Here is a 14,992-nt window from a genome sequence, read left to right as displayed (position 1 = left end):
AATGCTCCATCCCGGTTGGAGGCAAGTGAGTCTAAAGTGATCGTGATCTGGCTCCTATCCCATTCACGTCAGCTGCGACCCCCAACTCAGGCACGGCACTCCAAACTTGCCTACTACAGTCTATGCTGTCCTACCCAAGCTAGTTCCAACCACAGGGCCTCTGCACTTGCTATGCCCTCTGCCTGGTACTCCAGATTTCCACGCAGCTGGTCCTTCCTTGTCATTCCCACTTCTGTACTGAGTTCACCACCCAGGACATGCAGGGTGTCCCTCCACACAGCACTGCTCACTGTGTCTCCTCTGCTCAGCCACTGTACCAGGCTCACAGCAGATCCTGGCTGTATATTGAGCTCAATGAATAAGATGCGATGCCTGCTTTCAAGATCCCCATCCACTCCACCTCTGGTCACCATCCAGTCAATCCAGGAGTCTGAGCAAGATGAGAAAGGAAAGGCAAGAAGCCCACCACTTCTCACCCCATGGACCTCTGGGGTCCGAGTGCCACCCACCAGCTTCCCAGCCACCCAGTGTCTGTGCTAGAAGTGTCTCCTCTCTTCTGGGACTTAAGTGAGGTCTGGGGCCAGAGCGGGGTGGGTTCAGAGGGACCAGGCCTTCAAATGGTCCAATCAGAACTTTGGGGAGGTGGTCCGAGGACGGACAGCCCTCCCTCTGGCTCCAGGAGACTCAGATCTGCCATAGGAATTCAGGTCCCACAGAGAAACCGGCCTGTCAATGTGCTGACATACAGAGTTCAAAAAAAAAACTGCCTAGAAAGGAAGGTAAAACAGGATCAAACCACTCCTGAACTCCACCTGAAGGACCTTTCCAGCCACAAATTCCTGTACTGCGTCAGCTCATCTGAGCCAGCCCTTCCGTCACGGCGGAGTCTAATGAGTGACTTCCCCTCCCTCGCTGGGCCCTCCCCCGCCTCCCAGTGAATCAGCCACCCTGACCCCCAGCTGCACATGTTCCCTCACACACTCTCTCTCTACCTTGGGCCCGTTTCCCAGATGAGGGCCCAGAGCACAGCCTGACGCAGGAGTCGCACCCCTGACTCATGACCCAGCCGCTGCCGCTGGAGCCAGCGAGGGGCCTCCCTGGATGCGCGGAAACCTCATCTCTTGAGGGAGCTCCCCGCAGCCGCCGCCAGCACACGGCCCACCCCAGCCTTGCCTCTTGCAACAAACCCCTCTCTTCTGGCCTGGAAAGCCCACGGGTCCTCTGACGAGCAACCAGCCTCCCAGGCCAACATACCGCTCGCTCTCCCCTTCCAGGCTGGAAAAGAAGCGGCAGAATTGCAGGCCCCGGGCATCCTGGGGCAGCTGAGCCCCGAGCCCTGGCCTCCCCGAAGCAGCTGCTACCCCTTCCCGTTTGCCCTGCTGACCCTGGCCTTCCTCCGCGGCCTGGACGCGCAGCAGAGACAGCTGCAGGCCAGGAGGTCCCGCGGGCACGGCCTGAAGCGGCCCGGACGGCCTGGACTCCCCAGGAAGCCTGGCCCGGGGGAGCGGCCGGGAGGGCTCCAGTGACGGCTTACCCATTGTTTCCGGGCGTGGTTCCTCCTCTTGAAGTATAAGATGAGCTTCTTCCGCATCGCCTGGTTTCTAAGCGGGAGGAAAAGAGCACACAGGGCAGGTCAGTAACACAGGGTTTCAGACAGCCTGTCCTTCACCGAGCTGCTTCCTGACAGCAAGACCTAAGCTGACCCCTGCATTGGCTCTCAAGGAGCTAAGAGATGCCTGTAGCTCCCCAGAGGGAGCCATGAACGGACAATGTGTGTCCCTCCTCTCCCGCACTGAGGGGCCCCCACCCATATCCAGACTAACGGAGCACAGTGTGCAGAAGAGGGGCTCCCGGAGGGGGAAGGTGTCGGTGCTTCCCACCCTCCCCAAGCTGCCGTCCACACATGCCCAGGAGCCCTTCTGGAAAACCAGCTGCAGAGAAACATCCACAGGCTAAGACCAGGAACGTGGGCCAGACAAACCAAGACCCTGAGCACGGCGGCCACCCAGAGACAGGGGTCTGCCGGCCGGCTCCAACCAAGCTGCACCCAACGGCCTCCGGGCTCCTCAGACCTGTGCCAGGCAGAGGTCCCCTAAGTAGGGCAGCACGGGTGGTAGCGGCTAGCGAGGCAGGACCCCTCAGGTCTCCTTTCCCTCAGCCTCTCCCCATGGCCTCCACACACTAGTGAGTGCTACAGCCGATACCTGGGTGGGCCTGGGGGCGTCAGGCAGGCCTCAGTCCCCTCCTGGGGACACCCAGGAGTTACTCACCCCGACGCAGGGTGCAGTGGCACCCAGCATCTCTGGGGAGGGGTGCTCCGACTTCCTCATGATCTCAGTGGTGTCCAAATCCCACAAGAAGCTAAAAAACCATACCCCAACCAGCCTCTCGGAGTTTCCAAGGGCCACCTAGGTCCCTAATCTCGGGAGGTGGTGGGAGTCCAGGCCCTGATGGACAGACAAAGCTGCCCCTGCACACGCCTCAAGGGGGCTAAAATAGTTGGGAAAAACCCGACACAGGCACCCCATGGACGGTCACTCTCTACAGCCTCCTGGTCCCCGCAGACAGACACCACCACCTTGGAAGGCCCCACTGCCAGGCCCAGCTGTCCTTGGGTCTGCCACCACACCGCTATTCCCGGTGAACAAGCATCTCCTGACCCCCAGTGACCTCCAGCAGGAGGTCGGCATCCTCACTACACGGTCTCAAGTCCAAGGACACTAACAGGCCAGCACGGTCCCTCTTAATTAGGAGGAAAAGGCCACAGTGAAAGTGTGGGCAGCATCCCCTCACTGGAGCCCCCCACGGACCCCAGCAGGGTTCAAGCCTTGTCCACTCTCTGACTCCTGACAAGGATACACCTCGCCATTTCCAGGATTGGTAAGGAGGGGGTCCCTGCCTCCCAGGGTCATCCTGGCCTCAAGTTAGCCGGGGCCTCCCCGCCGACATCAGCCTCCCCTGCCCTGTTCGCAACAGGGTGTGCACTGGGGTCCTCAGTCACACAGGCTAAGACGAGAACACTTTGTTCCATGACGAGGTGTTTCTGCAACTTCAGAGGACCTCCCGGCCTCAACACCCCCATCTGAAAAGGGGGCACAGTGACATCATGTGCTCGTGTCCTCGGTTATTTAGCTGCTGATTACTGAGCACCTAATTGCAGGCACTCTTCTAGGCTCTGGGGACACAGCCTTGAGCAGAGTTCCCGGCCCTCGCAGAGGTGATGATTGGAGGAGTCCCACTGACAATCAGCAAAGTCATCCAGATAATCCCAGATTCGGAGACTGAAACAGGGTGGTGGGCTAATGCCTGGGCAGGAGGGGGTGGGTGTAGCTATCTTAGATGCAGTGGTGCAGAAAGTCTCAGAGGGCCCCGCACACGATCCGGAACAGCAGAAGGACCCAGTGGTGGAGAGAAGCGCAGGGAAGGGCGCTCCAGGCAGAGGACTGCAAGTTCAAAGGCCCGGGGGTCGGAACACTCCGAGTCCTTGAAGGACACACAGAAGGCCCGCGTGGCTGGAGAGCAGCGGGCAAGAGCAGGGGGACAGGAGGGAGGAGAGGCTCGAGGCCGGCAGGGCTGGCTGCACGGGGCCTTGGTCTGGGCAGAGCGAGGGGTCTGGGCTTTTTAAAGGGATGGATGGAGCTGAGGAGGCGGAGAAGCAAGGACAGCCCAGGGCAGCGAGCCCGGGAGCTCCGAGGTCTGCATTCCTCACGGGCTTCTCCAACAAGAAAGCCATTTCTGTCCGGAGGGGTGGCGGATCCCAGAGCTGGGGTGGGAATACAGGAGGAGAGCCCAGAGCATCTTTAAGGAAAGAGACGCTACAAAGAAGAAAAATAAATAAACAAACAAAAGATCAGAGGGATGCAAGACCTAGCCTGAGCGGGGGCAGTGCCAGAGCCAGGAGGGTCCGCACACCAAAAGGCGGCCGGCGGGCGCTGGACTGTGAGCCAAAGACCAGAAGAAATATCCACGAGTCTGCATGGATAGAAATCAATGACTGAGTGGAAAAACAAGGAAAAAAGAGCAAATGTGCCTTACAGAATTCCAATTAATAAGCGTACCATGAAGGTGGGGGGCGGAAGACCCCACAGGAACACCCCAGCCCGAGCTGCTGCAGGGAGACCCACGAGGGAACCGCACAAGACTCGGCCACACGTGGAGGAGAAACAGGACACGTGCGTCGCGTCGACGTCTCTTCCCCCAAATGGTCACTAGGCGTTTGCGACTCGTGGCCACAAATTCCGTGATGTTGCCCCTGCAGGGGACCCAGGCCGGATCCGTGACGCGCTCCCAAAGCCCGGAGCACAGCAGGGCAAGACAGCCGGCCTCGCAGCCGATGGGCGCCGGAGGGGGGGGGGGGCGGCTCCCCTCCTCTGTGGGGCTCTTCCTCCACATCCACGCCCGGCCCCTTCGTGAGAAAGCACCCGGCAAACCCAAACCGAGGGACAGTCTGCCAAACCCCTGACCGCAACTGTTCAAAAGGGTCAGGAACATCGAGGGAAGACGGGGACAGAGTGCAAATCGGGAATCGGCCGTCAGACCCCGGGGCCAGAAAACAGATCTAAGTGAAACTAGAAAAATCCACAGACAGTCTCTGGGTTGGCGCAGAGCACTGTCCCACGGTCACTCAGTTCTGAGGAGAGCAGCCTCACTTCTGTAAAATGTTCCTGTTAGGGGACCCTGGGTAGAGGATGTACAGGAAATTCTCTGTATTATCTTGGCCACTCTTCTGTAAATCTGGCTTTAAAATATATATATATATTTGATTTATTTATTTGGACAGAAGGGGAGAGCGCATGAGCAGAGGGAGGGATAGAAGGAGAGAGAGAATCTCAAGCAGACTCTGCACTGGGCAGGGAGCCCCACACGGGGTTCGATCTCATGACCCTGAGACCATGACCTGAGCGGAAATCAAGAGCTGGACGCTTAACCGACTGAGCCCCGCCAGGTGCCCCTAAATCTAGCTATTTTTAAATAAACTTAAAAAACCGAAACAGGGTCATGATCTGTGTTGAAATGCCACGGTGAGACCAAATACAGCGACTTTAGAACGTGCGGGGGGCTCCATGATGCTGGGAGTCCCAAACCTCCCCCGTTCCTCAGAAAACAAGCCGATTTGGAAACCGGGTCTTCACAGAGGTCATCGAGCTAGCACGCAGTCTTGAGGAGGGCGTCCTTATACAAAGGGGAAGCGTGGACGTGGAGGGGGACACACAGGCAGGATGACAGGAGGAGACTGCAGAGTGCCTACAAGCCCAGGGACACCTGGGAAGCCAGCCAAAAGCAGAAGCGGGGAAAGGCTCGGAAGCCTCCTTCCCCGGAGAGACCAGGGCCCTGGCTCCCCTTCAGGCCTGACTGCTGGCCTCCAGGGCTGGGACAGGCTAAGCCGGTGCAGTCTCCAGCCGCTCGCTTTGGGGTAAACTGACCCAGCGGACCCTGGGACAGCCGCGGCGAGGGCACAGCCTCACGGGGACCCCGTGACTCCCGCAGTCCCCGCCAGGCAGCAGTTCTCCCCGGCGGATCCGACTTTCCTTCCAAAGCAAGCACTGCGCCTGGTGCCCAGAGGCAGCCACGGACTGCCAAAGAGGACAAATGTCGAGTCGGCAGGTTGCAAATGGGCACAGTCCACCCGGCGGAGCCCGCCCGTGAGAGCGCCGTGTTTGGACGGCCGTGCTTTCTAAAAAGTCTGAAGTCGCTGCCAGTATTGAAAACCAGAAGCTGTTGCATAAAAAGCTGCACGTAAAGCTTCTCTGAAAAGATCAGGCAGTCTGGCACAGCCCCTCACGGCCACAGGCTGGGGACTGAGGCCCGACCACCGCTTTACAAGGACAATGAGCTCACCATTCGCCGCAGTCCCCCCCACTCCCCACTGCCTCCCGCCAGCCTTTCCGCACCCTACCTTTCCCTCTCGGCCCCGCGGGCGTGCGTCTGGTCGCAATCCCCTAGACATCTGGCTTAGGGTGTCCACTTGTTCAACATTCTTCTGGCCAACATTCTTGGAGTGTTTATTTTGTCCCAAGAAATGTTTTGGTATCGGAGATGCAAATAGCTTACAGCAGACAAATCTTTTCTGCTGTGATCTTTTTTCTGGCAAAAACGGAACACAGTCTCTAATAAGAGGGCTCTAGAAGGGCTGGCAAACCGGCAGCATGATAAGCTTGCCAATAGAGGCATTTATAGGGGATCCAGAGGAAAGCTCTCATCTCCGGGAGAAGTCAGAGTTTATAAAACCACAACCTGTGAGGAAACCCAAGCCTCGTCATCTGGTGCTGGACCTGGGAGAAGACACGAAAACGAGGAGGGGGTGATAAGGGGCTGGAGACTGTGGACGTCCAGGCAGAGTCTGGCCAGGCCCTGGGACCTACAGGATTCGAAAACAGGAAGGAAACAGGGCAATCAGGGGAGGCTTCCTGGAAGAAGAGGGCTTCGAGCTCAAGAGAAGCAGAGCAATAGGCGGGCAGAGGGAAATGAGAGCACGGAGTTCCAGGGGAGAGAGGGGGATGGTGGATTTAGAGGGCGTGAGGAGAGGCTTTCAGGGAGACCCGGACCCCCAACGGCTGGAGAAGAGGAAGATGGAGGAAGCCTGCCTGAGCGCGGCCCTGAGCACCTCGAGAAGAGCCTGTCCAAGCTGATGGTCTGCAACCTGCTTATGGACTAACCAAGTGACTTGCCCAGGGTCACCAGGCTAGCAAGGGCCAGGCCCGGACTGGGGGGAGGTAACAGGGTGGGTGGGCAGATCCGGTTGGCCTAGGGGTTTGGCTGGATGACCCTAGCGAGGTTCCTTAACATCTCTGAACCTCAAGAGCAAGACCACAAAAACCTGCCACAGCATCCTGGGTCCCCGGGGCCCTTTCCACCTGCACAGCTCCAGGGCTGACAGCTCCAGTGAGACAACCCCCAAGGAGGCAAGAGGAAGGAAGACATCGGACATCAAGACAGGAAAAGCAGGGGACAGAGAGAACCCCGGGAACCAGCAGGCTTCCAGGCCCCGGGAAGGTAAGAGGAGCAAGGCCAGTGCCCGGGTTGGGACACCAGAGGGGGTGTAGCAGGGAAAGGGTCAGCCACGGCAGAGCACACAGGAGCGGTGTCTGTCCCCGGCCACCAACCCCGGACCCATTCAGGGAACGGCAGGTCCCACACCAGTCCCTCCGCGGAGTGCCTGTTTAGTCCACCTGGGGTTGCCCTGGCCCCTTCCCCTGCTCCCCAGAGCCTGAGACGTGGGGCTGAGATCCCGGGCAGCCGCCCCCACACCTCCCCACGACGCAGGGGGCAGAGGGAGAGCAGCAGAGGTGGGTACAGGTGACTTGGACACGTCTGAAATTGCCAGCGCAGCAGGAAGTCAAGCGTGAAATTAACTTTAACGGTGCAGCTGCAGCGCACGGACACGGGGACATTAAAGTGACAGGGCAAGGTCCCTGGGGAGGGGATAACCTCCCACCTGGCCCAGGGATGGGAGCAGGAGGGAGGGGGACAGAATGGGCTGCGGGGGGACAGGGCCCCGCCACCCAGTCCGATCTCTCACTGTGTCCGTTGTCAGCGGATCACAGTGTCAGGCCCCATCCGCTCCCGGGTCTCCGGGCCCGCGACAGGGCCGAGCACACAGCGAGGGCTCAGTGGATGTTTGTTGGACGAACAAAGGACAAGAACGCATGGACAAGCGCGGGAGAAGAGAAACCACAGACTGCTTCCCACGTGCCTGACACTGAACTCGGCACGTCAGAGATGCTTAACTCGTGGGATCCTCAGCAACCGTCAGAGCCAGGAACTACTCTTATTCCTGCCTGACAGATGAGGAAACCGAGGCACGGAGAGTAAGTGGCAAGCCACAGGGCCAGATGCTCACGCCCTCACTAGCCCCCAACACCGGCATCCCCCTCGGGTTTCACTGTCCCCACAGCTGCCCCGGCTCCTGACCTTTTCAGCCACAGGACTTCCCTTCCACAGCACACCCCTGACCGCTCACAAAGCACCGGGGCCCGCCGCTGCTTGCCTGGATGGCTACGGCCACCTCCACCGAGGTCTCTCAACCACTAGTCCTTTCTCTCCGCAGCCACCAGAGTGAGCTTTGAAAGCAAAAACTCAACACCTCACTTCCCGGTGTAAACCTTATCAGGGCTCCCTTCACACATAAATAATATGACCCGAACTCCTCCTCAGCCCTGGGTGATCCGCCTGGCACCTTCCCTCCCTCAACTACCCCAGGGGCCATGCTGGCCTTCTCTGTGATCTCACCAGCTCAGTCCAGCCCCAGGGCCTTTGCACTGCCTGTGGCACTTGCCAGGGAGGCCCACACGGCCAGCTGCCGCTCAGCCCCCAAGAGCCTCCCACGCTGTCAGGTCCAGCCCTGATCTCTTGGCTGAAGCCGCCCTCCTTTTCTCTCCACACATCTGCCCCACCACATCTGCCACTGCATAGGATTCTCTTTTTTTTTAATGAGAGAGAGAGAGAGAGAGAGTGCAAGCTGGGGGGTTGCAGGGGGGGGCGGGGCGGAGAGGAAGAAAGAGAACCTTAAACAGGCTCCAACCCCGGCACAGAGCCTGACACGGGGCTCAATCTCATGACCCTGAGATCACAACCAGGCACCCCTGCAACACGTTCTTTAAAGTGAACGACCGCACTGACTTATGGATGACCGCATTCAGATGAAAAATACAGAGCTCGTTGGGCTTTTCGTGGGAAACTAGGAACGAGATCAAAATTCTAAGGATAGATCAGTTCAAATAATTTGCTTACAGATAGATACATTTTTCTAACATAGAATTCACCACTTACATAAGATACCTTAAAATTATTCATCTCTACGTTTTAAACTTCAGCATGTCCCTCTGTGATTTGGATTTTGAATACATTTCACCAAGGAGTCACCTACTTAGTCAGAATGTGCTCTAGGAGACCAGAGCCCTTCCTGATGAAGACTGGGGAGGTAGGTTATGTGCAAAAACAGGGCACTGGTTTCGGCAAGTTTAGAGCTTTATTCTACTTAAACAGAGAAGTGGCAGCGTCTTATCTGTGAATACTATTCGTGTGGACACCTTTTTTCTTCTCTTGTTTGGATTTTACAGCTGTTTTTACAAAAGGAAATCACCCACATTATTCAGCTTCAAATATTACTCACTTTTTAGTGAACAGCGCGTGCGAGATTTCAGTACAATGACATTGCTACAGAAATTGTTATGCCGAAAGGGAAAACGCGACTGGGTGTATCAGAGCCCAGACAGCTTCAGACAGCTGGGTGAGCACAGCGCTTTTCATCATCTTCTTGTTTATTTAACTCACTTCCTGTCTCCACGGCTAGATAAAGCTTGATGAAACATGGGCCTTTGGTTTGCTCACAGATGAATCCCCAAGTCCTGTGGCACACAGTAGGTGTCCAATAAATGCGTGTTGAGAGAATAAATGAATGAATGAGGGAGTGCTTCCGGCCGCCCGGCTCAGATGAAAACACCCGAGTCGTGGCCCCAGGGAAGGCAGGTCCCAGGAAGCTGAGAAGAGACTGGAACATGAACCGAGTGGAGTCAAGGGGGACTTGGTGCCTGGGCAGCAGACACACCCACAAGGCCACACAAGACACAGGCCACAGCAGACCCGGAACCCTAGTGCTAGCCCAGTGCCACCGCCCCCCCCCCCCCAGAGGCCACTCTGCAGCCCCAGCCAGCCACGGGCAGACAGAGGCTCGCCAGCAGCCTCAGGTAAGGCAGCCCTAGCAGATGCTCCCGAGCCCACACAGGCCAACGACCCCAACGGCAACAAGAGATTTTCTAGGTTGCTCCGTCAGTCCCTGTGAGCTGCAAGAGGGTGGCCGCTTCGGTCACCAGAGCTTGGACCAGTCATGCAAGTCCAGAAACTACAAAAGAAGGGACTTCCCTGTCAACCAGACCAACACCAGCAGATATTCAAAAACTACTGTGAAGTTTGCATGCTCCCAGGGATGGGGAGCTCACTACTGCAATGTACACGCTGCAAATCCACCCCAGGAAAGCTCAATCAGTACGGGCTGGACTGCCCACTGGACAAGCTAAGTACTGCTCTCTGAAGTCACACAAAGACGCCTGCACCCTCTCCCCATGATGAACCTTGAATAGTTCAAACCCATCCCAAACAGTCTGCCTCTAACCTAGCACTACCAAATGCCCACAGATGCATGTCCCTCAAGGGGCAAGCTCTGCAGCCTCTTTTACCTTTTGGGCTCCTGGATAACAGCATGAGGTATTATCCCCTCCTCAGCCAAGGAGGCTATGCTCCCATTAAAGCATTCTTCCCCCTCCCCCAAAGCCGGCCCTCTTCTGGTAGCCACATCTCCAGCACCTCCCTCCCAGCTTGAAGACAGGAAGCCACCAGCCTAGAGCCCAATCCTCTTGCCCCGTTTTGCCAGCTCGGCCCACACCAACTACATGTGGCAGTTAACTGGTATTTCTTCACTCCAAGCATCTGTCTGAAAAAAAGCCCATTATTGGGATATACCATACTGGCCACCCCCAAAGTCTCCACGGCTGGATTACTGCTCACAGCTGCTGCACACTGGGCTGTGCCACAGAGGGACCCCTGACCCCTATGCTTACATCAGAGCCCAAATCACAGGGCCGCACTTGACCCAGGGCCACGCCCTCACACAATCATCTTGACCTTGGTTTCCACCAGGAATGGCTTCTGCGTCCCCCATGGGATGAGGCTTCACAGGCCTCCACCTCGCTGTCCCCAGAGCCGTGCATGCAGTGTCCTCACGGCCCTCCCCAGCGGAAGGCCTGCGTCCCAGTGCTTCGTGGGACCAAGCACTTCCCTCTGCCCCTCCCTGCCCCAGGCCTGCTCTGACCCCAACATCAGCCCTACCTGGCCCAGAATTCTCGCCCAAACTGCCCCCTCCCGCCCCTTCCTCTGACACCTGGCCCTGCCTGGGAGCCCTGTTGGGAACTGAGAACCCACATCCCAGCCCAGGTCCCCGAGGCCAGATGGCCTGTCCCCCCACCTGCCCCGCGTCTGCACGGCTGCCCACGAGTACTCACATTTTGATGTTCTCATGATACTGCCGGGTGTCGGAGGGCTGGTTGTACAAGGGCTGCAGAGGAAGAGAGAGGAAAGCACTTCAGGGCCAGGCCCGGGGGCTGCACTGCTGTCCCGGGCAACATCAGCCCCAGCGCCCCAGGCCCCAGCTCCAGGGAGCCGTGTGCTGCAGTGGAAAGCGGCCGCCAGCAGGCATAAAACAGAACACGGGGACCCAGCCCGCAGCCCCAGCCGGGAACGGGCTGTAACCCTCTGGGCACCGCTGTGGGTGACCTGACACCCTGCCCCTGCCCCAACCAAGGCCACCATGGTTCCTCTGCAGGGCACCGGGCAGGGCTGGCCTGGGTGTCCACTGTGTCTTGGCCTGGAGAGCGGCTCAACTTCTCCGCGTCCAAAACACCATGATACGCCACGCAGCCCCCGCTGCCTCGCAGAGGAAAGGGCCCAATGCTGCAGCGCATTCGCAAGGGTGAGGGAGGACAGGAAGGCGCGCGACAGCCGGGGCCTCGTAGATAGGTGCACGCTCTGGAGAGCGGCGATGACACACCTGTTGGGGAACAAAGTCACATGTGCATTATGGTCGCCTCCCCTCCTGCAGATGCCTGAGAAGTTTCGGGCACTGTGTCCCGCCAGGAGAGGACGCTGCCGTGCCAGATGGCACAGCTCATCACAATGATACGTCAGGAGCAAGCTACACGTCCCCCACCAGGAGGACAACAGGCGCAGGAGGGCTCATGCACGGCAGGAATCGCACACAGCGGCCAGGAGGGCCCCGGGCCCACAATCGGCAGCCAGTGTGTGTGAGGGGAAGGACAGCAGCCACAGCCGGCCACCGCGCCTCTCCTGCCCAGGGGCCTGGTCTGGGCGCCCAGAGCGGCTCTGCCACTCTCCAGCCGCGTGTGTCCGGGTGAGTCACATCAGCCTCCCTGGCCCCGGGGGGCCCATCTGCAGATGAGGCTCAATGCAGAGTCGTCAGATCAGAGGAGGCAGCGCACGCGGAGCTCTCAGCCCAGCGTCTGGCAGACGGAAATGCCCCAGAGTGTCTTTACTGTCACCATCGGGGCGCGATCATGTATGAACGACCCCGATCTGTCCTGCCTCCTGTACCCAGCCACGGCCGGCCTGTGGCCAGTGAAACGCCTGCAGACGTGAAAGCGGAGTCTGGACGGCGCACGTCTGTCTTTCTGCTTCCTCCTGTCCGTCTGTCTTTCTGCTTCCTCCTGTCCGTCTGCCTTTCTGCGTCCTCTCCTGTCCGTCTGCCTTTCTGCGTCCTCTCCTGTCCGTCTGCCTTTCTGCGTCCTCTCCTGTCCGTCTGCCTTTCTGCGTCCTCTCCTGTCCGTCTGCCTTTCTGCGTCCTCTCCTGTCCGTCTGCCTTTCTGCGTCCTCTCCTGTCCGTCTGCCTTTCTGCGTCCTCTCCTGTCCGTCTGCCTTTCTGCGTCCTCTCCTGTCCGTCTGCCTTTCTGCGTCCTCTCCTGTCCGTCTGCCTTTCTGCGTCCTCTCCTGTCCGCCTGCCTTTCTGCTTCCTCTCCTGTCCGCCTGCTCCCGGTGAGGGAACACGCGTGGCCCGGCGTGCTGGAGGCCGAGACGACACAGAGCACAGGAGCCCCAGCCCGGCCGCCGGCCCGCCGCCCAGCGGAGCGCGGAATCCACAGACATGCCCGGCTGCCTCCGGCACTCACGGGAAACAGGGAACGGTGCTTGTTTTAAGCCACGGAATTCGGGGCTGGTTTGTGACCCAGCAGGGGCTGATACAATTATCATCCCCACTTTATGGAGAAGAAAATCAAGTCCCTGAAAGGCTAAAATACGTGCCCACAGCTGGGAGGAAATGAGCTACAACTAGAACGGCCGACTCCCTTTGGCTCTGGAGGCAGAGGTCCGCTCCCAGGCTCTGCCTGGGTCCTCTCTGGGTGTCTTCCTCCGTGCCCGTGCATGTGCGTGTGCATGTGCATGTGCGCGTGTGCAATCCTCTCCCTTGCTGTCCCCACACCCCCGCACACACAGCAGGAGCCCTCCAGGGCAGCCATGCACGAATGTGGTAGAAGACCCAGGTACAGAGTGTGAGGGCTCACACGGGACAGGGCCAGCCTCGGGACAGGGCCCCAGGGCGAATGAAAAGAGCCCATCGGTCTCTGCCCTGTTCTTCTCCCTGGGTGCGGGGCTGGTTGCAGCTCCCAACACCCGCCAACATCCTGATGATCCCAGCCGATGGGGACCACCTCGAGCAGCAAGGCTGCAGGGCCCAACCTGCTCCGTCCGCAGGACCAGGTCTCTTGCCCTCTGCAGGCAGGGCGAGGTCCTCAAGGAGGGGCCGCAGGCAGTCACGGGGGCAGTCACAGGCCGACAGATCGGGCACTGCACGCAGCCTTGGCTGATGACGACGTCACCTCTCTCCTGGGGTCCCTCAGATTCCTTCCATGACAACCGACCACGGGGCTTGGCCGATTCCAGGCTCCGAGCTCAGCTGTCCCCGCCAGGGACAGATACGTGACCCACGGCTGGTACAGGCCATCTCTCCCCACACTGGGTCAGGCTGCCCTTCCAAGGGGCTCAGCTGGAAGCAGGGAGGTCTGAACCCCACTCCGGGCTGGAGCGGGCAGGCAACTACAGAGCCCACAGCGAGTGTCTCAGCGGGGGATGGGGCAAGGCATTAGAGCAGAAGGCTGGCAGCGCTCACCTGAGAACAGCAAGGGGCCCTACAAAGACTCCCCCGGGCCAAATTTCAAAGCACTAAACATACGTGTTTAACCCCAGGTGATTCTACGTTAGGTCCTTTTTGATTTCTCGTGCCCATACAACACAGGCCGGGTAGGAGGGGGCTTGGCCCAGAGGTTTGGTTTCCAGGAATGAACAGACACCCCAATTTCAGAGATGGTGCCTCCCTCACTGGCTGTGTGACCTCAGACATGTGTGGGCCACACTCTGGGCCTCAGTCTTCTCACCCGGAAAATGGGCACAGAGCAAGTAGGAACTACCTCACAGAGCTTTTGTGGAGCCCAGGAAACGTCAGACTTGGTGACAGATTTGCGTTGTTTTGGTTTTAAAGACGGCAGACAGCAATGTCTCCACAGGCTGAGGAGGTCAGGAGGGCCTGAAGGACCACCGATGGGAGACCCTAGGGAGTGTGTGATGGCCGGGGAGCAGGGACTACCTCTACATAATAGGATGGGCCAGAAGAGGAGAGGTGGGCTTCTGAGAGCAGGGGTCACAGGCAGCCTGTGGCTTGCCAAACCCACCTTCACCTGTGGCCACCTGCCCTGCCAGGGAAGGTGAGGACAGAGCAGCCTGGCTCTTGCGGCACAGTGGACCCCCAGTAAGAGGCACAGAAGAACCCAGAGAACAGTGGGGCTTGCCGCCTCTAAGCACAGGGGCTCTCCCCCAAGGAGGCACTCACTGAGCACTCTTCAAGGTAAACTGAGTCCTGGGAGGGAAGGAAGTGTCTGGGCCCAGAGCACAGGGGAGGAGGTCCGTTACCATGGTGACAGGCCCCCAGGGCAGCCCCTTTGGAAGGCCCGCGTGGGATGGAGGTCTGAGGGTCCATGGCGCATCCCTCGCAGGTGCACTGCTAAGGTAAGGCAGGGCCCGAGGGAGTCTCCGACACCCCTTCTGGCCACCCGCAGGGGTAGCTGCACAAGGCCCTGTGTCCCAAGAGACAAGTCCCACTACGGCGGCCCCAAGGTGACCTTCGCCTCACTCACACCTACTTCGGCTTTCCTCTCCCCCTCCTGACCTCACAGGCTCCAGCCCCCGTCAGGGGGACACAACAACCAAGAGGGAAGCTCTTCCTCTCACAGGCGGAAGGCTAAGGTCCCCCTGGGAAGGCGCCCCGCCCCGGCTGGGGACCCTGGGCCTGTCTCCTGCCCCCCCCCACGCCTCCATCTCCTGGACAGGGGCGCTGCCCTAACAATCTGGAGGGCAGACGGAGAGTGCCAGGCGGGGGACGCGCGAGGCTGCAAATGCAAGGCCAGAAAAGCAGAAATGAAAAGGAAGCAGAGCC

General features: G+C 59.1%; 1 protein-coding gene across 22 annotated transcripts in view; it reads right to left on the bottom strand.

Moving 5' to 3' along the window:
• The window catches only part of NCOR2 (nuclear receptor corepressor 2), a 206,997-nt gene that overhangs the window by 95,856 nt on the left and 96,149 nt on the right, over positions 1-14,992 (bottom strand). For all 22 annotated transcript variants that reach the window (XM_045073531.1, XM_045073536.1, XM_045073532.1 and 19 more), the window contains 2 exons: positions 10,998-11,050; positions 1,535-1,601 (listed from right to left, as the gene is read on the bottom strand). In XM_045073531.1, coding sequence (XP_044929466.1) covers positions 1,535-1,601; positions 10,998-11,050 — 120 coding nt within the window. The remainder of the gene's footprint in view (positions 1-1,534; positions 1,602-10,997; positions 11,051-14,992) is intronic.

This window comes from Mustela putorius, unplaced genomic scaffold (genome assembly GCF_011764305.1).
Source record: "Mustela putorius furo isolate JIRA1106 unplaced genomic scaffold, ASM1176430v1.1 tig00537248_pilon_pilon_pilon, whole genome shotgun sequence".
NCBI lineage: Eukaryota > Metazoa > Chordata > Mammalia > Carnivora > Mustelidae > Mustela > Mustela putorius.
The sequence above is the reverse complement of the archived record's forward strand: the minus strand, read 5'-3'. Positions and strand labels throughout refer to the sequence as shown.